Source organism: Helianthus annuus, chromosome 3 (assembly GCF_002127325.2).
Source record: "Helianthus annuus cultivar XRQ/B chromosome 3, HanXRQr2.0-SUNRISE, whole genome shotgun sequence".
NCBI classification, from domain to species: Eukaryota; Viridiplantae; Streptophyta; class Magnoliopsida; order Asterales; family Asteraceae; genus Helianthus; species Helianthus annuus.
The window spans coordinates 119353692-119377014 of record NC_035435.2 but is presented as its reverse complement, the minus strand read 5'-3'; the positions used below and the strand labels follow the sequence as shown (position 1 = coordinate 119377014).

The 23323-nt window shown below is 36.4% G+C and overlaps 2 protein-coding genes across 2 annotated transcripts; both read left to right on the top strand.

The window, feature by feature from the left end:
* Positions 1-462: 462 nt before the first annotated feature.
* LOC118490485 (F-box/kelch-repeat protein At3g06240-like) lies at positions 463-1650 on the top strand. Its single transcript, XM_035988146.1, has one exon. The coding sequence runs from the start codon at positions 463-465 to the stop codon at positions 1648-1650; it is 1188 nt and encodes a 395-aa protein (XP_035844039.1).
* Positions 1651-19391: 17741 nt separating this feature from the next.
* LOC118490484 (F-box protein At3g07870-like) lies at positions 19392-20489 on the top strand. The gene has a single exon (XM_035988145.1). The coding sequence runs from the start codon at positions 19392-19394 to the stop codon at positions 20487-20489; it is 1098 nt and encodes a 365-aa protein (XP_035844038.1).
* Positions 20490-23323: the final 2834 nt, after the last annotated feature.

Below are 23323 nucleotides of genomic sequence, written 5' to 3'. Positions count from 1 at the left end.
CTGAAGACACAAAACAGAGAGAGACAGAACTGAGTGAGAACCCGAGAGAATTGAGAGAGAGTTTCAGTGTGTTAATCATATATTGTGTAATCTTGTACTTGAACTCTTCTCATCTATATACAAGTGTGTTAAACAGTGAATCTACGTGTCTTGTATCTCGTGTTCTTGTCGATCTCTATCTCGGTTTGCTTTCCCGGTTGGATTCCGCACAACCGGGTTGGTTTGTACACAAGGATTAGGCGACTAGATCCTCCCCTAGCCGGACCTACAAGTATTAGTATTAGTTTGTTTTTGTGTTTATTTAAAGTGTTACGTATTAAACTAGGATTAGGATTAGTTTGTTTATTTAAAGAACTTGATTTTGTGATTGTAATTATTCAGAAAAGTAAAATTCGATTTCTGTTTTTACGTATACGTACAAGCTTCTGTACCAAGTTATCAAGCAAACCCTAGATCGACGCCATGGAAGACGCCGTATTACCTGAAAGCCACATCCTCGAAGTTTTATCCAGACTACCCCTGAAAACAATAATCCGCTGCAAGTGTGTGTGTAAAAGGTGGCGTGATCTTGTTTCCGACCCCTACTTTGTTGATCTTCATCTCTCCAGATCGCGTCCGTGCCTAAGTTTTCACCAATACGATTCTCCAAGCTCGATATTAGAGTTGGTAGAAGTGGAACACGAAGTTGATTACGACTGTTTAACCCTCCATCATGTCAAGACCCTTAATCTTCATCTTAGTGCAGTTCCCTACTCTGGTAATTGGACAACTCAAGTGGGCTCGGTTAATGGTTTGATCTGCTTGCATAACCGAGATTTTGATACGACTTACATATTCAATCCTTTGGACGAAGAATACATGATCCTCCCTCAACCACCAAAACCAAATTTGGAGGATGTTCGGTTCCCATTAACTTATGGTTTCGGAGTTTCAATGACAGGGAAATACAAAGTCATATGGATTTACGCGCTTAAAATTGAAGTTTACACCCTTGGAACCAACCAATGGAGATGTTTGGGACCAACCCCTTACCGCATTAGCTATCGTTGGGCTGTGGATCCGCCGGGTGTATTTGTGAATAGTCATGTTTATTGGATTATTCATGGCCAAATTTACAAATTCGATATGGACACCGAGACATTTGAGTCATTTCCGTCCCCTCCGGGGGAACTAGGGGATGATCAAGAATCAATGCAAATCCTGGGAGTCCTGAAAGGCAGCTTAAGTCTGTTTTCTTGGACTTCATCAGGGTATAACGTTTGGGTGATGAAGGAATCTTGGTATAAATCGATAGCGGTGATCCAGGAAAACATAGACCCGTTTCTTAAATCGCTAGAGTGGGAACCCAGGTTTCTCATGGATGGTTCAGATGGTACTAGTATTTTGATCTTCTGGCCTTGGCCTGAGGAAAATCCAAGTCTGGTGGGGTATTGTCTTAACACGAATAAGATTCTAGATCTGAATTTGCCTGGCGACATCTTTGCAAGTATGCTTACGTATCGTCCTAGTCTTGTTAAGCTCCAAAACTTTGGATCAGAGAGAGTTCGAGTTGGTTCCTTGTACAGTAATGTCACTGTCTCTGCGAAGAGTAGATATAAGTCCAGTTTGAAGTTCGAGCAAAGCAAAGGGCGTCATTCTAGCTGTTGTTAGCTTCGGGCATGTATTACCTTTTCTTGAGTCAGTTATTATGTTTAAGCTATTTAGTAGACCTAATGATGGACGAATGTTTTAGAAAACAATACTCTTCATTTTTATTTTAATTGTAATTTGAGTTAATATTATTTCCTTTGCTAACTCAATTTTGGCAGAATGATATTAGGAACGAAAGTGAAATCATGGTAGTGTAGTTGTATATGGGATCATCAAATACGCACCCTACTGTTCGCTGGTGGTGACTCTGAGCCGACTAGCTGTAGTTTCATCTATCCGTTTTCCGAATAATCTTCATGTATTATTATAAGATTATCCACATCTCAATAATAATCAATTCTTTTTAATAGAGTAGTTAACACAAGTATCAAACATGAAAAAGGCTGCCAAAACACGCCTAACGGTGTAAAGCATGTTAGATATGACGTGATTAACAAAAGTATCAAACATGAAAAGGCTCATTTAACTACTTTATATCTCATGTCTAGCAATCGCTTCTTTCTATACAAATTACCCTTTGGGTGACTTCCAAGACGTTTGACCCATTTGTTGAATTCAAATTTTAAAAAGTTCAACAAGATTTGTTGTTGGTGGGTTTCTCTGCTGACATATATAATATGCTATAAACAATTGGGTTTATCTAAGAAGTCTCAGTTGGAAATTTGTTGATTCAGTTGTATAAGTTCCTATAGAATTACAGTTTGCTGCCGATATATTTTCTATAAGTAAATATAATTATCATTGTCTTAATAGTTTTCTTAAAAGAAAACTGAGCACCGAACAACTAAATAGAGAGAAGTTAGTGGAAGCTAAGGGGCTGTTTGTTTTTTCAAAGAATAGCTTCCTGGCCTCTTATGTCTGTGCCGCAGACATTTGGGTTTGCAGCTGTTGTTTTCTCGAAGACCTTTCATTAACAAGTCCTCTTTTTGGTGTAGATATGGGTTCTCCTCTTCTAATCTCTGCCCTAATATCAAAACACGCTTCTTTTTTCTCAGCCGCAAACCCTATAACCTCTTCTAAACCAACCTACGTTTGAGTCTCTAAACCATGTAAAAATCGACCAGAATTTTTATTGTTATGTTATTTTGATTCTTCCTAAGACCCTATTGTCTAATTTTCGGTTGATTTTGTTGTGATTTCTTTGTGTTAACCGTGAAGAATTTGATATTCTAAATAGATCAATTTGCCTGATCTGTTGCAAACTCAGTTGACCACCTACCTTCAACCATTCTAATTTGATTGTATATGAAATCCTAGATTTTGACTTCATATCCCGTTAACTTGTGGTTCTCGACGCCTGCGGTCAACAAACAACTTGATAGGTAAATGAAGGTTACCTTTACCAGTTTTACAATTCAATAATAAGGAGATGATTTACGTTGTAATTTATACATTTTTTTTAAATTAATTATATTAAAGCATTGGTTTATCAAGAACATACTTCTGCAAATTAAGAAAAATAGCCCTGTGAAAAGATTTTATCTTTCTTCACTATTTTTCAATTAAATATTTTAACTTTGATCACGAAGAGGTGTTCCCTAGTGAGGTTGGTGTAGACTTATTTAAAGAATGTCGTAAGAACAGAGTTATGATCTCTCATGGTACCTAAATTCTAATATGTTTTGAGATAAATTCTTAGTTAAGGGTTTTTCTGTCTTGATGAAATTTAATAATCATAATCTTTATGACATTAGAAATTATAATTCATCAACAATATAAGAAAGAAATAAAAGTTGATATAATCAAACAATAACAAATAACAAAATATTAAATCTTCATTCATCTTCCTTCAATATCTTGGAGAACAAAGGAGACCCCATTACCACACCTGAATCATCATTAATAAGAATAGGGTGTACCTATTGGCACACCAATATGCCTATTGGCACACCAAACCCTAGTTGAATCAGGGTTTACTTACGCTGCGTATAAGTCTATACGCTGTGTATAGGTCTATACGCTGCGTATAGGGTTACACCTATATGCTGCGTATAGACATATACTCAGCGTAGGTAAAGCATGGATCTCAGTGCCTGACCAGCAATCATAGCATAGAAAACAAGGGTTTATATACGCTGCGTATATATATGCAGCGTATATAAACCCTCTGAACTTTTGGGATCATTTTGGTGGGTTTGAAGCATCATTTTTTCACAAAGTTTAGATACGAGACTTATACTACACTATGTCTATACGATACGATACGATACTATACGATACAATATAACACCCGTATAGGCCTATATGTGTGGTTTAGGTCCCGTATAGACCTATAGGTGTGGTTTAGGTCCTGTATAGGCCTATATACACATACAAGACCTATAGGAAACCTATACGAGAGTTATACTACACTATACGATACTATATTATACGATACGATATAACACCTGTATAGGCCTATATGTGTGGTTTGGTCCCGTATAAGCCTATAGGAATATACAAGACCTATAGGAAACTTATACGAGGCCGATACGTGACCTATACTACACCATACGATTCGATATAACTTTTTTTATAAAATTTACTAAAACCAATAATGTATAAATGTTTATAAAAAAAACCTTTATATACGATGCGTATAGGTCTATACGCAGCGTATATAAAGGGTCAAAAAGACCATTTACCCCTTCATTTGGGGCTATACGAAGCCAAATGCAAGGGTTAAATTGTCTTTTTGACCCTTTATATACGCTGCGTATGGGTCTATACGCAACCTATAGTGTGGAAGACCATTTTACCCCAGCATTTGGGGCTATACGCAGCCATATGCAAGGGTAAAATTGTCTTTTTGACCCTTTATATACGCTGCGTATAGACCTGTACGCAGCTTATATAAAGGGTAATTTTTATTTTTAACCCCAAACCTGTAGTAAAAATATATTTTTTGACCCTTTATATACGCTGCGTATAGGCCTATACGCAGCGTATATAAAGGGTGAATTTAAAAAAAAAAACATTTTTAAGTATCGTATCGTATAGTATAAGTCTCGTATAAACCTCGTATAAGTCTCATATAGGTCTTGTATCTGCCAATAGGCCTATACGGGACCTATACTATAGTGTCATATCGTATCGTATAGTGTATAGTATAAGTCTCGTATAAGCCGCGTATAAGTCTCATATAGGTCATGTATATGCCTATAGGCCTACACGGGACCTAAACCACACCGATAGGCCTATACGGGACGTAAACCACACCTATAGGCCTATACGGGTGTTATATCGTATCGTATAGTATAGTATAGTATAGTATAGGTTTCCTATAGGTCTTGTATATGCGAGGTCAATATACGAGGACATATACGCGGCCTATACAGGACCTATGCTATATCTATAGGCCTATACGGGACATATACTATGTTATACGATACGATATCACATTTATAGGCTTATACGCGGTCAATACGTGACATATACTACGCTATACGATACGATATCACACTTATAGGCTTATACGAGGTTAATACGTGACATATACTGTATAGTATAAGTCTCGTATAGGTTCCATGTAGGCCTTGTATACGCCTATAGGCCTACACGGGACCTAAACCACACCTATAGGCCTATAAGGGACCTATACTACATCTATAGGCTTATACGAGTGTTGTATGGTATCCTATAGTATCGTATCGTGTTGCATTGTATCGTATAGTGTATAGTATAAGTCTTGTATAGGTTACATGTAGGTCTTGTATATGCCTATAGGACTACACGGGACCTAAACCACACCTATAGGCCTATAAGGGACCTATACTACATCTATAGGCTTATACGAGTGTTGTATGGTATCCTATAGTATCGTATCGTGTTGCATCGTATCATATAGTATATAGTATAAGTCTCGTATAGGTTCCATGTAGGCCTTTTATATGCCTATAGGCCTACACGGGACCTAAACCACACCTATAGGCCTATAAGGGACATATACTACACCTATAGGCCTATACGTGCGTTATATTGTATCGTATCGTATTGTATAGTGTACTACACCTATAGGCCGATTTAATTTCATAATTCTTTTGTCAACATTACAAAGAAATCAAATAACATCAAGTTCAAAGGAAATACAATACAACATAATCAACATTGATACAACGATTAAACCTAAACGTCTATATGTGTATCTAGGCATCAACGCTACTTCATTTCATAGCATCATCGTCCTCAACCTGTAACATGTTTAAAATAAAGTTCAATGCAAAAGCAAAGGCGAGTATACAAGTTTGATACGTACATAGCAAAAGATAAGTTTGAACAATTCCTCATAGCAAGCATGTGATTCAAGATAAACATTTAAACATGGCATGTGTCTAACATATCAAACCAAGAAAACGCAATATGCTCATGACATAACCGATGATAAAGGGCGGGTCGTTAATCCTATAGCGCTACATATGTCACGGTTTGGCTCGTACGAAGTTAATGATAAGTTCAACACATAAGAATCACCCAAGTTTAAAGTATCAAGCCATCACGTATACAAGCATGTTATAGGAATGTTCATGTGTTTAAGCAAAATGTTCATGTGTAAGTTTGTTGATAGATAAAACATGTTACACCCCAAAAGTGATAAAAGTAAAAGGGGAATACGAGTATACTCACAAAGTTTGCATATGTTTTCCGATTATCCAATGTGACAAAGTTGCCGAGGTTGGAAGGTTGAATGCGTAAGGGTTTAAGTTCAAGCATGTTTAGAGTCGAGATTTGGAATGAAAGTGACATGAAAATATTATATCAAAATATTCATCTTCACACATAACACTTGTATGACACTTGGTAACCTCATGGGTTATAATGATTTTATGAGTTGAACACCCATAAGAATCATAACAAGGTTTAGGTCCTTAGATGATAACCTACTACTTTGACAAATGAATATGATTTCAACATCAAAGATTCGAGTGTACATAGATAGTATGTAGGTCGTATATTATACACATATTATTAAGTCCAAATGTTCAAGTATTCAAGTAAGAGGTAGAAGATTACATCTTCATTTAGGTACCTCAAGTTGAGTCATGGGTGTCATGGATGGGGTAGGAAGACAAGGCTTCCATTTAGGTACCCCTTTGATGTTCACCACTACACTTGATGTAAAAACAAACAAGGAGGGTCATGAACTAAGGTCTTTACATGTATGTAAAGTAAACTAACTAATAGAAATCATCAAATCATGTGAGGATTGTATGTTTGGACAACCCAAGTTGTTCCATAATCACTCATGTATCAAAGACTATGTTTGACATGATTTGTGGGTTGAAACCCTAGACAAAACACCAAGTTTATGAGGTTTAATCCTCTGATTTCAAATGTCTCAACCTTGTTTTTAAGCTTAACCAACCATGGGATAAGTTGTAAGCATTAGGACATAGGCATGAGATGTGTTAGACACAAGTTGCATAAAAATCAAACAGAAAGTTTATGGACTATTTCGGGGCATTTCCAGGTCTGATTTCTCCAAGGAGAAGTCTAGGAATCGAACCCCATGATTATCCAAGCAAGTAGGAAAAAGAATCAAGTGAATCGGATAAGAATTGAGTGAGTTATGCTCATTTTCGTGAAGGGGTGTCAATCTGCTCGAACCTTTGCTTTCAGCTACGGTTTGGAGGATGTTTTGAGAGTTTTTAGTGTTGCAAAAGTGGTAGGGAGGCTGGTTATAAGTGGTATTTATAGGGGGAAGGATTAGGGTTTCAATGGGTTGGGCTTTGGAAGTGTTTAGAAGGGGTTACACCTTGAAACTAGCCCACAAAACCCAACTATATGGGGCTGAATTTTGCTGAATTGGGGCTGCCATATTTCTTTATTTTTTTTATTTTTTTAAAACATTATAATGAGTAATTTTGTTAATTAAGTTGTGTAATAATATGCAACAATGTTTCCCCTAACTTGTAACAAGGTGAAATATGAAATAAAACATGATTTAACTAGGTAAAAAGTGTAATGTACAAGTATGTAACATGTTTGTAAGTGACAAGTATAGGTCACATATTAGATGATTAACCGTTGTATAAATAAGCATATTATTAGGGGTTTTTAGGTATCAACAATATAAGGACAAGCATGGACATGCATCGTGAATAAGTATAAGTATGAATTACAAATAAGGATTCGATGTACAATGAATTCGAACGTATGAACATGTATGAATATGTAGATGGTGAATTTAAAGAAATACGAATTTTATTTATGATCCAAGTCTCGGATTTTACAACGAAAAGACGACTACAATAATACAAGATTTCCAAAAATAGCATTACCAGGCGAGCTTTCTAATTATGGAAAGTATGAAAAAGCAGGACGTTACATGTAACCCTATACGCAGTGTAGGTAAACCCTAAGTGTGTAGATAGCCAACTAAGGTGTGTAGATAGTTTGACCCATACTAACATCACTGTCTTCTTCTTCTTCTTCTTCTTCTTCTTCTTCTTCCTCCTCCTCCTCCTCCTCCTCCTTCTTTTTCTTCTCATCTTTCTTCATGTAGGTCCCGTTTTTCCGGTGGATTGTAGGTCCCGTTTTTCCGGTTGATCGATAACGAAAACCTATCCTTGTTTATCATGAACACGGTAACGGGTGCGGAATCCCCGTGACGGTGCTAACCAAACAAAGTTAACAAGAAGAACACGCGTAACCAAAAGATTCAATATCTATTGATTAGGGATGAGTACAACCCGAAACATATACAAACAATGTTTACAGAGTTTCACTAAGTCTCACAGGTCTCTCATACCTTTCACACAGAAACTGAGAGGGGTATTTATACTAGACACAGACACAGACTGACGAAACGCATAAAGGCACGGCGAAACACTAAAGTCGACGAAACACATTCTGTTTCGTTGACATGCATATATTCTACAATATGTTTCGTCGTTTGTTGTTGAAGCCCAATCCAAGACAAAGCCCAACTTCAAGTCTTCGGCCCATGTGTGAAGAAACGGCCCGGACAGTTTCTGTTTCCAATCTTTGCATTAATTCAACATATGAGACAAATGCTTGACATCATCATGACATCACTAAGGTGATGTCATGGTGATGTGTTAGCGGGAATTTGCTTGCGGCGTTCCGTGCCTCGCGTGTCGAACTCTGCGGCGCACGACGGAGGAATGTCGTGTCTTCGGGCTTGAGCCGGACCTAACCGAGTCGACCCGAACCGAATCGAACCGAGTCGAGTCGCGTCCACATAAAGTGTATCAACAAACTCCCCCTTGGACGCTACTCGTGATGGTTCGTCTTCTGTGATGGTTCGTCTTCTTCTGTGTCTTTCATGTAGGAGGATCTTCAAAGTCTTCACGCGTCATAAGAAGAAAGTGTATCAACAAACTCCCCTTTTCATGTAGGAAGTGTGTTAACAAACTCCCCCTTAGAATGAACTCTCCATTGAGTCATGCTTGTGAATCTTTTGACTTGTCAATTTTTCAGATCCTTGTGGTGTTGATGAAGGGTCAGCGGCAACTCGATCATCTGTATCTTTTGAGTGCCTTCACATCGTGTCTTCATTCCAAAGCTTGTCATCGAACATGTTCTCCTCGCCTTTAGCATCTGCACATGCAAGAAGTCTAAACGTATAATGAGAACAACCGCTTGGAATATAGTTTCCATAAACAAAAGACACACGTGTGACCATTTTACAATCAACTACCGACCGATAACAGTTTGAAAGTTTAGAAAATGATCAATTTTAATCCTTTAACTTTCAAAATCTGTTAACTTCGACTGTTTATGAAGATGCAATTGTTTCTGGCTTAAAATCAGGATTTTGGGGTAGGATAGACTCAAGTTCCAACATCGGTCAATCAAAAATAAACTAGAAGCAAAATCTTTTTGGATTTTATAAAGTTTATATTAAAACACACCTAAAATCTTTTTGGAATTTTTCATTTTTTCAAATGTAAAGACGGAAAACAATAAATAAATATTTACAGACATTCTTTTTTGTGAGTTTCGAGGGTAAGAGAATCATATCAGTGTACGGTCATGTCAAAATGCTCTTGTTGTTCCTTTAGTTAACATTTAGAAAAGCATCCTATAACGATTATCGGTATTGTTGTCCACATAAGCTCAACAAATCAGATGTAATCATGGCGAGGGGATACGTTAAGGTATGAGTTATACTTACCGACCGGTGTTCATCCACACACGACACATTCCCGTATCAAGGTATGCACGATGGTTCATCTTACCGGTGAGTATACCGTTTATCATCTGTTTGACCGTATATGATGTGATATGCTCACTTATTTTGATTTGAAAACCAAGCCCTATGTGATGGAATTACTTATTGATGAGGAACTTGATTTTCGATGCATGAGGGCACAAGAGCAAGTCCGTGAACAGGTCAGTACTTTCATACAGCAGAGAGACGAACTTGACTCCCGGATAGATGTGATATTTTATCACTTATTTGTTTGGACATGTGATTGTTTATCACTTATTGAGGTCGGATGCAATATGTACACGTATGTATAGTATCATGGAAGATCTAGACTTGCGTCCCCGTTATTTTTCGGTAAAAGATACAACCATGATACCCAGATGATAATCAGCATAAAGACCGAATATTTCAGAACCTCGGCAATCTCTCAAACGAAATTTCGGTACTAAGACCATATGCCAATGAATGGTTCCCACCTGGTCTTCAGTCGATTTAAGGTTTATATTACCCTGCACACTTTAAAATGATTGTGAGCCTACCGATACATCTTATATAGAGTTGCTTATCGTTTTTCATTTTAGGTAACGAGGTTTAGACAGACCACTGATGTACTATCATTTTCTCTTTTTCTCGCCAGGAAACTCATTTTTGTTTTTCCAATGTTTTTGCGCTTTTGAAATTTTTCGATGTTTTTGGATTTTCAAATTTTTAGATTTACTCCCCCTAAAATCAATAAACTAAGACAAATTTAAAAGACACAAAGATATTTACAAAAATGATTTTCCGATGTTGGTTAACTCTTGTTTTACCTCAATGCCGTTTACCAAAAATAAGTTTAATTTGAAATGATTTTATCGAATTTTGGAAAAATCAGTTGGCATGTCGGTAAGCGGTGTGGACCATGACAACATTGACGAGTTTCATGGTGAAACAATCACGTGTGAGGTGATATTTGAGATCAACGTGTTAGGCCAAAGAGTGCTATACAAGATGATAATAATTCATAAAGCATCTTAAAAATCGACAAGTATAGGAGAGATTAGAAATTCAAAACCGTAGTCCTGCAACTTCCTCGTGCATTGCCAGGAATTTGAGCACTCTCCCAAACTAGATATCCATCCGGTGTGGATTTCAAGGTCGAATTTGTAGCTACTTCACTTAATCCGAGATAGCTCTACACAGCAACAAGATCAGAAACCTCTGGGTCCGGCTGGACTTCCACATTGCACCAGCGAAGGTCTTTGACTTTCTCTTTGAGAAGTAGTGTGCGGTTGTTCAATCCATGCCAAGGCATCCGCACACCCGGTTGGTTTGTTCAACAAACACATTTTCTTCAATCACACCGCGAAGAAATGTACACTACACGTTCATCTTGTTGATTTTGAACTTCAGACGTGCTGCAGATGCGTACATTTTGATTGAATCTATCCTGGGGACCCGTTCAAAGCCTTTAACGATCACACTTTGAAATGATTTGCATTTTGTCGAAGCTATCAATTTCTTTCAACAGACAATTTTTGTCTTCTTTTTCTCTCCATCAAAGGCAACAATTTCTTCTGTCGCCTATTTTGTGCAAGGACGTTCCACTATCAACAATCCTATGACTATCGATAGTTCCTCCCGGAACTTCCTGCACCTCACTCAGAAATTAGTTGGAGAGGGGGACCCAAGCCTTCATAGACTTGGGTTGCCCCTAAGAATCAAGAAATGTAATTTCAATTTCTTGATGATTTTCAAACACAACACCTCCCCCTGAACTTTCACCCGATTTAGGTCTCCAAGCTTGTTTTTGTTTACCAGATTGTGTATTATGTACATTTTCTGGTTTTAACGGTTGTGACAAAATTGGTTTCTTTTTAACAGTTTCTGAAGCCTTTTCGATCACCTTCACATTTTGACGCCGTTGTTTTGTTTCTTGTTTTTTAATAGTGCGTTTATCATGTTTTGGAGAAACAGGACGACGTTGTGAGTGACCTTGTTCAGAAGGGGTTCTTTCAACAAAATTTGGTTTGGGCGAGTTTGTGCAGTCTATAATGATGTGCCCAAACTTCACACATTTAAAACACGTTCTCCTTTCAACAAACTTAGGAGAATTTGATCGACTAGCAGATGTCGAACCTGTAGAACCTGAGGTACTTGCTCTTTCATCACACCCGTTTGTGTGTTGGGTGTAATTGTTATCGCTATTACGTTTTAAAATCTTGACTTGTTGAACAAAATCGGTGTTTGTTTTGTTTTCAAAAGTCTTAATTTTATCCGTACCATTTGATGCTACAAATTTAACATCTTTTGCTTTCTTCTTGTAACGAGCTCCTTTTGATCCAACCTTAGCCTTTGGCTTTGGAGCTCGTTGTTGTTGTTTACCCTTAAAAGCAATTGGTTGTTGACTTGTCGGTGTTTTCTGTTTTCCAAATTGTTTTCTAATTTCTGATTTTGGAACAGGATCACATTGTGTTACCACAACTCCGAGAATGGTCTTTCCCAAAAATTTATTCGAGTTGTCTTCAAACACTTTATCAATCAAAGATGGATTGACATTTTTAATTGGAAAATCATTGTCCGAATAAATTTTAGCATCACCGACCAAAGTATACAACACGTTATTGCTCTTAACAGCAAACACACATTCTTTGTCATCCTTGACATTCTTGACAGGATCTATCACTAGCTTGGCAACAGGTTGCACAGTAGGAGTAGGAGGATCACACAGAATATGATTCTCAATTGGAATTTCTACTCCTTTCGTCTCAACAAGTGATTCATCCTGGTCATTCACATCTGATTCATCATCTGAAGAATCATTGTCCTCAATGGTTGGAGGACTTTGATTTGAAGCACATGATGACTTTTCTTTGTTATCAGATGAGCCCTCCGATGAATTGTCCAGTTTGAACCCTAGGCCAGTAGTAACTTCCTCATAATCAAGAGGCACACCGGGTTCATACCGAGGCATATCCTCTTCATCGGGCATTTTGGTATAGTTGTGTCTCAAAGGGGGTGGACACGCCTTATACCCAACGCCTTTCACATTACCTTTCAGTTTTTGAACGTCTATGATGTGATCGAGCACAAATCGGGAGTTAGAATAACTCTCCAACTTTTGCTTGATAGCATTATGCTCGCATTTGGCAATGGCTAACTCCTTTTTGGTTTCCTCAACAATGTTAATGTAATCGTTAATATTAACTTGTTTATGATAAACAACTTTGTTTAATTCGGAAACACTTTTCTTTAGGGTTTCAATTACAGATTTAAAATCCTTTTCGTTTCGAGTTAACGCCATGTTTGCCTCTTTGCACTTTGACAGTTCAATAACCAAACTCTGATTGTGACTATGAACCGTTTCAGATTCACGTTTCAATTCAGCACATTTATGTTTCATATCAGCACAATCACTACATATGCTAGGAGTTTCAAATTTTACCTGACTTGTAGAAGCTGTGACATTAGCCATGAAGGCAGTCTGAGAAGAGAAAGATCCATCTTCAGTGAGAATCTTCTCCATTTCGTTCGATGTAGCATCAGCTTTCTTGATCAAGTCAGATTTTTGACTTTTTGTCTCCTTGGCATCATCCGACAAATTATCAGCTTCAGAATTAGTTCTTTCATTCAAATTCGATTCTTCATCCGAACTGCCACTATATCCTGAACTGTCGTCATTTCCCGAAGATTCACCATCATTGACATTCTTGACAATTTCAACGTAAAACGCAGTTCTTGTTTGATCACCGTTTCCCAACTGTATGGCCGGACCACAATCGACACTTGGATTGAATTGAGGTTGTGTTGTGGAAACTTGAGGTTGAGGTTGGGCTTGAGGAATGGAATTCATTAAATATGCGGCCATCGAAGTCTGATGTGGAGGGGGTCGAGGTATGGAATTCGCTAAATATTCGGCCATCGAAGTCTGATTTTGAGCTGGTCGTGGGTCCGTACTCCAATCCCATGGGTTCGTACAACTCATGATTGGTGTATAAAAGTGATAACTTTATGATGAAACTTCGGTTGATTTTTTTTTTACTACACTTGAATAAATAAAGAAACCTTTAGTGATGAATGATCTAATCGATGAAAATTAATATTGATGAAACTCCATGTGAACAGGGCTGCAAACGAACCGAACGAACACGAACACGACCTTGTTCGTGTTCGTTTGTTAAGTATCTCATGTGTTCACGAACAGTTCACGAACACATATCGAACGAGATTTTTTGTTCGTGTTCGTTTGTTAAGGAAATGAACTTGTTCGTGTTCGTTTGTTAATTTAGGTACCGAACACAAACGAACGTTCATGAACGCACACGGACGCAGACGAACACAAACAAACGTTAATGAGCATAAACAAACACAAACGAACATATATGAGTGGGAACGGTGTTGAACGATGGTGATTGACAGAGGAACGACGAAAGGAGCGGGGGAGAGAGCGGCGCTTGGTCGATGGCGGAGAAAATGGGATCCAGAATCTGGAACGGCGCTGATAATGCTTAGGGTTTTTGTACTTTCAAACTTTCAATTGTATATCTGGTGGACCTTAGGTGATAATGAAATATCTAACAAATAACCAATAAAATATAAGTTGGGCCATACAATATAATATAATATAAGTTAGGTAATAAAATAATATATATATATATATATATATATATATATATATATATATATATATATATATATATATATTCCTGTACACAAACGAACACGAACATACAAACGAACACAAACGAACGTAAACGAACATGTTACCGAACGTTCACGAACACAAATGAACGAACACGACATTTGTTCATGTTCGTTCATTTAACTAAACGAACGAAATTTTTTGTTCGTGTTCATTCATTTATTAAACAAACGAACACAAACGAACTTCCCGCCGAACGGTTCATGAACTGTTCGCTGAAAGTTCAGTTCGTTTGCAGCCCTACATGTGAATTATCAGATTTCTTTGGATTTGCCCAATCAGAATTAAATATATACATATAGATGAAGGCCAATTTTTTTTTTTTTTTTTAGATTGTTAACTTTTAATATATCAAAATATTGTTTATGAATAAACAATTTATCACATGAAATGTCAGAATGATATGATCACTATTAAAAGTAAAAATTAATATGATTGGACCAACACAACACATGGCAATCTGATTGGACCAAATTTGATTCCCACTAACACATGAATGATATGATCACTATTAAAAGTAACAAATTAATATGATTGGACCAACACAACACATGGCAATCTGATTGGACCAAATTTGATTCCCACTAACAATCAAATGATTTTTTTTAGAACAAGTTAACTTTCAATATATTAAATTATTGTTTATGAAAAATCAGTTGATCACATGAAATGTCAGAATACATGTGATGACAAAACTTGATTATGATGATGAAAAAGCATATCTAACTTGATTGAACCGATAGAAATTGTTTGTTTTAACTTAATTTTTTTTTAACCAACCAAACTTGTAAGAATTTTGAACGACGAAACTCTTGGATTAACCACTTCGACGAAACTGGATTCTTTACTCTGGTCGACGAAACAGGTGTTGTTTTATTATGTGCGACGAAACACAATATAATTCCTTTTTGCTTATATGTCGACGAAACAAGATGTATATGTGACGAAACTGAATTCTTAATGTTGTCCGACGAAACACATGAATGGATAAGGTTTGGAGTTGGTGTTTGGTGAGATGGCCTTATCCTTCTTCTGACAAAAGAGACTCTTTTTCAAACTTACACCATCCCATCATTCCTTGAAAACCCTAATTTCAAACAAATATGATTTTAAATTACCAACAACTTGCACAGTAAACTTATTAAAGATCAAAAAGTTGAAATTTTGAACAACACTTTGAAGTTTGGATGAACTCTTATGAAGATTTCAGCCAAAGCATCAACTGACAAACTTTCGGAACATAAATTTTGCATAAACTTTCAATAAAAACCAGTTCCAAACATGCAAATAAACAGGGTTTTTGAACAAACTTTTAGCAAAAACAACAAGATAAACACTGATTTAAGTGACTTTTTCCAGAAAATATATAAACTTTTAAGGAATAAATTTTGAAAAATCACAAACAAACTTGATAAAAACACTAACAATGTTTGGTTTTAAACAAGGATTAGAGCCAAGGCTCTGATACCAATTGTAGGTCCCGTTTTTCCGGTGGATCGATAACGAAAACCTATCCTTGTTTATCACGAACACGGTAACGGGTGCGGAATCCCCGTGACGGTGCAAACCAAACAAAGTTAACAAGAAGAACACGCGTAACCAAAAGATTCAATATCTATTGGTTAGGGATGAGTACAACCCGAAACATATACAAACAATGTTTACAGAGTTTCACTAAGTCTCACAGGTCTCTCATACCTTTCACACAGAAACTGAGAGGGGTATTTATACTAGACACAGACACAGACTGACGAAACGCATAAAGGCACGGCGAAACACTAAAGTCGACGAAACACATTCTGTTTCGTCGACGTACATATATTCTACAATATGTTTCGTCGTTTGTTGTTGAAGCCCAATCCAAGACAAAGCCCAACTTCAAGTCTTCGGCCCATGTGTGAAGAAACGGCCCGGACAGTTTCTGTTTCCAATCTTTGCATTAATTCAACATATGAGACAAATGCTTGACATCATCATGACATCACTAAGGTGATGTCATGGTGATGTGTTAGCGGGAATTTGCTTGCGGCGTTCCATGCCTCGCGTGTCGAACTCTGGGGCGTACGACGGAGGAATGTCGTGTCTTCGGGCTTGAGCCGGACCTAACCGAGTCGACCCGAACAGAATCGAACCGAGTCGAGTCGCGTCCACATAAAGTTGCAAAGCAAACTCCAAGTTCCATAACATATCTCCCATTGAAGGTGATATTTTGGATAGATTTAAAAAAATGAAAACCCGTAGGGCGACAACTTAAATATGTTTGTAACGACTTTTGACGATTATATAAATTTTAGCTTGATGTTATATGACCCAACCCGATATGAACCGAATTATATAGTTTTCTTCTGCTCTAGACTTTAGAACCTTTATCTGGTCAATCATATATATGTTTATATCTCTACCATTTTCTGCTTTGCAAGGATTAAGAAATACAACTCCGTTAAGCTATTTTTAACGCAGACTATTATTGGTCAAAAGTCGAGCACTTTGGATTATTATCGGCAAACAACTGAGTTGTGATTGTTATAGGCTAAATTGAAAAAATTAGGAATTTTTAAATCTAATTTGCCTATTTTAAACGATAGTTTATGTTAAAAATTTCAAAAATGATACTTTTTTTTTCCTAATATTGTTTTTGTTGAACTCTAATACTTTGGATCTTCATCCCTTGTACAGTAATGACCATGTCTTTGTGAAGAAAGGATATAATTTCACCAAAGAGATCGTTAGCAAGGAATAGAGGCCTAAGTTAACCACCATCTTATATTATAGACCCTAGAGGTGGCCGAATGGGTACCGATGTTGTAAAGAAAAGCTCAAAGAGAATATGCAAGTCCAATAAAAATACATAAAGTGATGTAGTGCGTGGTACGATAAATGAAGATTACACGTTGATTCTGCAAATACCCGTGTAGTTCTTCCCCAACCCTCAAATTGTAACCCCAAAGGCCACGGAATTTGAAGTGAAAAAACTGTTTTCTCAAAATTCAATTCTGATTGTTCAAATGACTAGGGCAATACATAAATAGAGACAGAAATTCGAAATGGACCTAAAAAAGACAACGGGTCAAACACAAGCCCAAAAACAAAATGCCCAAAATACTTGAAAAAACATAAAAATGGAAAAAACTAATAGAAATAAACTAATAGAAAGTATCGATTGTACGCATTGGCCATAGCATAATTTCCCGAATGCATGGTGAGATCAACATACAAGTAGTGATCAAGGACATTCCTCAATAATGCAAGTAGTCGTTTGCTCACAAGATCTATGGGTTTGGCATGCCTTTTGTGTAGTTGCAGGTTCAAATAACGATTTAAATGTTCTATTAAGATCTGAGATTTTCGACAACATCATCAAAGATACCGACCCTGATTTTTCGTTCATGCTCAATGGGGTGTCATTTAAGCACGAGTATTATCTAGTTGACGGTATATACCCAAACTTTGCGACTATTGTTAAAAGTATATCAGATCTAGGTACATCCCCCTGATGAAGAAAGAAAAAAATATGCGAAGTGCCAAGAAGTAGCAAGAAAATATGTGGAACGGTTGTTTGGCGTGTTAAAGTAACGATGGCATATAATACAAAATCGGGCACGTGCATAGATACCAAAAAGATTGAGATACGTTATGTATTCTTGTACTATATCACATAACATGATTATCGAAGACGAAGGCCGGACAATATACGAATACAATTCAAATGACATTCATGAGAATGTTGAGCCGATTTGACTAGGGGCAACAAGAATTAAATATGTGGGCATTACACAACTGCATAACCTTTGTGCAAATTTAATCGACTATATTTGTAATAACTTCAATGTCGATCCAGATGATGTTCTCGATCACGTTGATGACGAGTACTGTTGTTCGTAGATTTAGACAAAATTTATTTTATGCTTTTAGTCTGTATTTTTAGATTAATTTTGTGTGTGTTTTAATTTGTAACTTTCTTAAATTCTATGAAATGTTTAATTTTCTTAACAAATTTTCTTAGTTATTTTTATTTTAACAAATTAAACGAATAAAAAAATATTATTTATAAATAAAATGAATTAAATAAAAAATATAAAAAAAAATGGAAACGAGAAGAGGAACCACACCCTTAGACAGGACGTGACGTGACGGATCTGGGCACTGAGAATACGATTTCGGACATAACTTCTTCGTTTCAACTCCGTTTTCTTCACCGTTTTCGTCTACGGGTTCGTAATTCAATTCTATATCTTTTCATCTTTTCAAATATCCATTTTCATTCCATGAGAATCTTTCACTAAGCCCAAACCTCCTCCCGTGTGCTCGTTTCTTCAACATTTCAACTCATTTTCACTCCCGGGACCCTGCAAAGTACACAAGACACCATAATACACAAAACCAATGATTTAAAATGACACAAAACAACTCAAATATTATACAAACTATATATGAAAACTAATGTAATTTGCATTTTCATTATTTTTTGCAATTTCACCATCGAATGTTAAAATATTTCTTTTTGTTTCAATGTATATTATGTTTTTTTATTGACGGTATATGTACTTTGTTATTCATTTAATTTTAACTTAATATAGTTTTATCTTTTTATCATTTGACTCGATATGAACCGGAATGATAAGAAAAATATATAGTTACAGACAACCGACACTTAAAAACTTCCATCCCATGAAAAAAGTTTTATCTTTTTATCATTTTACTCGATACGAAGCGGAACGATAAAAAAAATATATTGTTACAGACAACTAACACTTAAAAACTTCCGCCCCCATGAAAAAAATTCTTAGGTCCACCACTATTGGGCCTAGCCCTGAAATACTTTGCTATCCCCGCTATTGAATATTGATAAAACCCTATTACGCTGTTAAGATCGCCAGCTGCCAGAGTAACAGACCCTAGTTTGACGCCATGGAAGACTACGTGTTACCTGAAAGTCTCATCCTCGACGTTTTATCTAGACTTCCGGTCAAAACAATTGTCCGCTGCAAGTGCGTGTGCAAAAAGTGGCGTGATCTTGTTTCCGACACCTATTTTGTTGATCTTCATCTCTCCAGATCGCGTCCCTGCCTAATGTTTCATCAATACAAAAATCCACACCCGATATTAGTGTTCGTAGAAGTGGAACATGAAGTTGATTACGACCGCTTAACCCTCGGTCATGTCAAAAGCCTTGACCTCGGTCTTATTGCTTTTCGTTCTCTTAATCAGATATTTGAAGTGGGTTCGATCAATGGTTTGATCTGCTTGCGTCACGAAGGTTATGCCATTTACATATTCAATCCTGTGGTGGTTGAAGAATATATGATCCTCCCTGAACTAACTTTTTTGGATTTTTTTTCGCGTGTAAGTTATGGTTTCGGAGTTTCAATGGGAGGGGAATACAAAGTCATACGGATCATAGGTAGGAGAATACCCGAAGAACAATTTATGGCCTCGGTTGAAATCGAGGTTTACACCCTTGGCACAGATCAATGGAGAAGTTTGGGACCAACCCCTTACCACATTGACTATCGGGGGCTACTGGTTTCAGGTGTATTTGTGAATAGTCATGTGTATTGGTTTGATTATATCCAAATTTACGATTTCGATTTGGATACAGAGACATTTGAGTTAACTCCGCCCCCGGCTGGACTGGGAGATGACCATGAAGCTAAGCAAATGTTGGGAGTACTGAAAGGCAGCTTAAGTCTATTTTCTGGGTCTTCGTTAGGGTTCAACGTTTGGGTGATGAAGGAATCTTCTTGGCATAAAGCGATAGCTATCCGGGAAACTATTGACCCTATATTTAGATCACAAGGGTGGAAACCTTTGTGTCTCATTGATGGTTTAAATGGTACTAGTATTTTGATCTTATGTGTTAAGGAAGATAGAGAAAACGTGGTGGGGTATTGTCTTAACACGAATAAGATTCTAGATTTGAATATTCCAGGCAACTACTGGATGGTAATTAGTACTTATCGTCCTAGTTTTATTAAAACTCCAAAACTTTGGATCAGAGAGAGTTGATTCTTGAACGGTAATGACACTCTGCCCGGCCTTGTGAAGTATAGATATATCTCCAGTTTGAAGTTTGAGCAAAGGTAAGAGGGCACCAAGCATCATTCCATGTTGAATCCATTTGATGTCAAAAAGTGAATTAGGTAGTTTTTCTTCTGCTCTAGACGTTAGAAGCTCTATATCTAGTTAATTATATATATGTTTATATCTCTACCATTTTCTGCTTTGCAAGGATTAAGAAATACAACTTGATCATGTTTGTCTTTTGAGCTGTGTTTATATTGCATTCAAATAGCTTTTATTTTGATGACAAATGTCAATGTTAAAGTCAATATTCATCATGTTATCTGTTTTTCTTTAAAACATTAGTATCAGAACCATCTTCTTTAACTAAACCACCACACTCGTTTGAGCATCTAAAATTCTAAACCAGGTAAAAGTCAACCAGGGTTATTGTTATGTTATTTTGATTCTTCAGAAGACCCTATTGTTTAATTTTCGGTTGATTTTGTTGTGATTGCTTTTTGTTAACCGTCAAGAATTTGATCTACTAAATAGGTCAATCTGCCTGTTCTGTTGCAAACTCAGTTGATCACCTTGGTCCCTTCAAGAAGCAGGTGACCTTCAACCATTCTAATTTGATTGTATATGAAATCCGTAAAATCGAATGTTGGATTTTGACTTCATATACTGTCAACTCATGGTTCTCGATGCCTGCGATAAGCAAAAGCCACCTTAAACCAATTCAATACTCGGTTGGACATCTTGTTCGTTTCAACTAGTTGTGGTTACCTTTCTCACTAAGTAACAATTCTTGTTACTCGGTTCGAACCCGAACTTGTCAATTCTTTGTTAATGTTTTCAATCTGCTGTCATGTTAACTTATGTCATTTTCGTTAGGATTTTTTAAACAGGGTAAGGTTTTGAGTCAAATATTAAAGAACCAAGTATATAACATAGTTAAAACAAATAACTTTGATAGGTAAAAGAAGGTTACCTTTACCGATCTCGGTCGGAAGCCTGTTTTTGATAGCCCCTCACACAAAGAAGTTAATTTTGATAGGTACCCAACCCAAGCATTCTGTTTAAGATGCTCATCCGAATGCAACAAAGATCGAAAGGCATCAAGCATTCCATTAATGACAATGTTACTCTACCTCTATTCACCTACAAAATTACACTAAATTAATCATAATCTACTAATTTTCTTTGTCTTGTTAGAAAAATCACACTTGTCGTATTCTTCTTTTTGAAAACGCATTACTTTTAGAAACAGTTTTTTTTTTTTTTTTATTTAATCTAAGTGCAAATTAAGAAAACAAATAGCCTTGTGAAAAGATTTTATCTTTCACTATTTTTCAATTAATATTATATATTATAATATTTTGAAGTTGCGAATATAGTAGACTTTTTAAGTTTCCCATATTGACCACAAAAGTTTTCATGATTTTTATTTAGCAACATCTTTTTTGCCAATAAAGAAAAGGTCGCTTATGACACAGGCGTTTTAGTGTTCAATTAATTTATTTGGTTATTTTGATAACATAATTAGTTTAAATATATTTTGTTTTTCTTTTAAAACTTTTTAAAATTAAATATATTTTGTTTTTCTTATATAACTTTTTAAACAGTTGTTTTAAATTTCAAACTACTCACATCCACGCTAGTGACTATCCGAGAACGAATATGCAAAAGTTTGAGACTACAGTTGTAATTTTAAAAGTGTAGGGACTATAGGTGAAAACTGAGCAAACCACATGGACTATAAGGGCACTTTTCTCTAAATTTTATTTAAAACCGAGTCTGATCAAATTTGATAAACCTTTTTATAACGAGCGCCAGAATTATAACGAGCCGAAAAAAAATCAACCAAATTTCTGAGGCGTTGTGCGGAACCGAGTTGGCTCTATTATAACATATATTTTTTATGTTTCTTCTTTTGGTTGTTATAGTGAGTGTCTAAACCGTAACGAGCCGAAATGAAACCGATCGGACGTAAAGAGCCAAAACGAAATCGGCCAAATACCCGCCGCGTAGCGCGGGCAACCCCGCTAGTTTAACTTATTTTTTAATTCATGTGTAACTTATGATACTATTAAAAAGAGATTAATGTGAGTGACATGTGTTTGAGGGATGAGTTAGATTGGGTTTACCTAAATTATATAATTAGTGAAGATAAGTCATCTTATATTGGGTTTACCTAAATTATGTAATTATGAGTAGACCCGGCAATTTAAACCCACCCACTTTAAAATGGGTTCAAATGGACCTTTAATTAACGACCATGGGTTGTTTTGGGCTGTACATTATTTCCCAATGGGTCCAACTGGGTAGAGGTGTGCACGGTTCGGTTCGGTTCGGTTATTAGTATTATCCGTAACTGTAACCGTAACCGAAGTCATCGGTTAATCGGTTCGGTTAATTTGTCGGTTTTCGGTTCGGTTCGGTTAATTTTAGGTTAATAACCAATTCAAACAAGGGCTAATTTTTTTTTGCTTAGAAATACATGTAATGGAGGTATAAATACATGAAGTAGATGTATAAATACACGAAATGGATGTATAAATAAATGAAATGGAAGTATAAATGCATGAATAGATGTTTAAATAAATGAAATGAAGGAATAAATCATAGAAATAGAGGTATTATTACATAAAATGAAAGTATAAAACATGAAATACATGAAATAGAGGTATAAAAGGTAGAAATATATAAAAAAATAAATGATTCGGTTCGGTTATGTAACACCCCGTGTTTCCAAAAGTTAAAGTCAACGCCAAGGTCAAAGTCAACGACCGACCGCGCGACTTGACTGCAATCCATTCTTGTATTTATGTTACGTT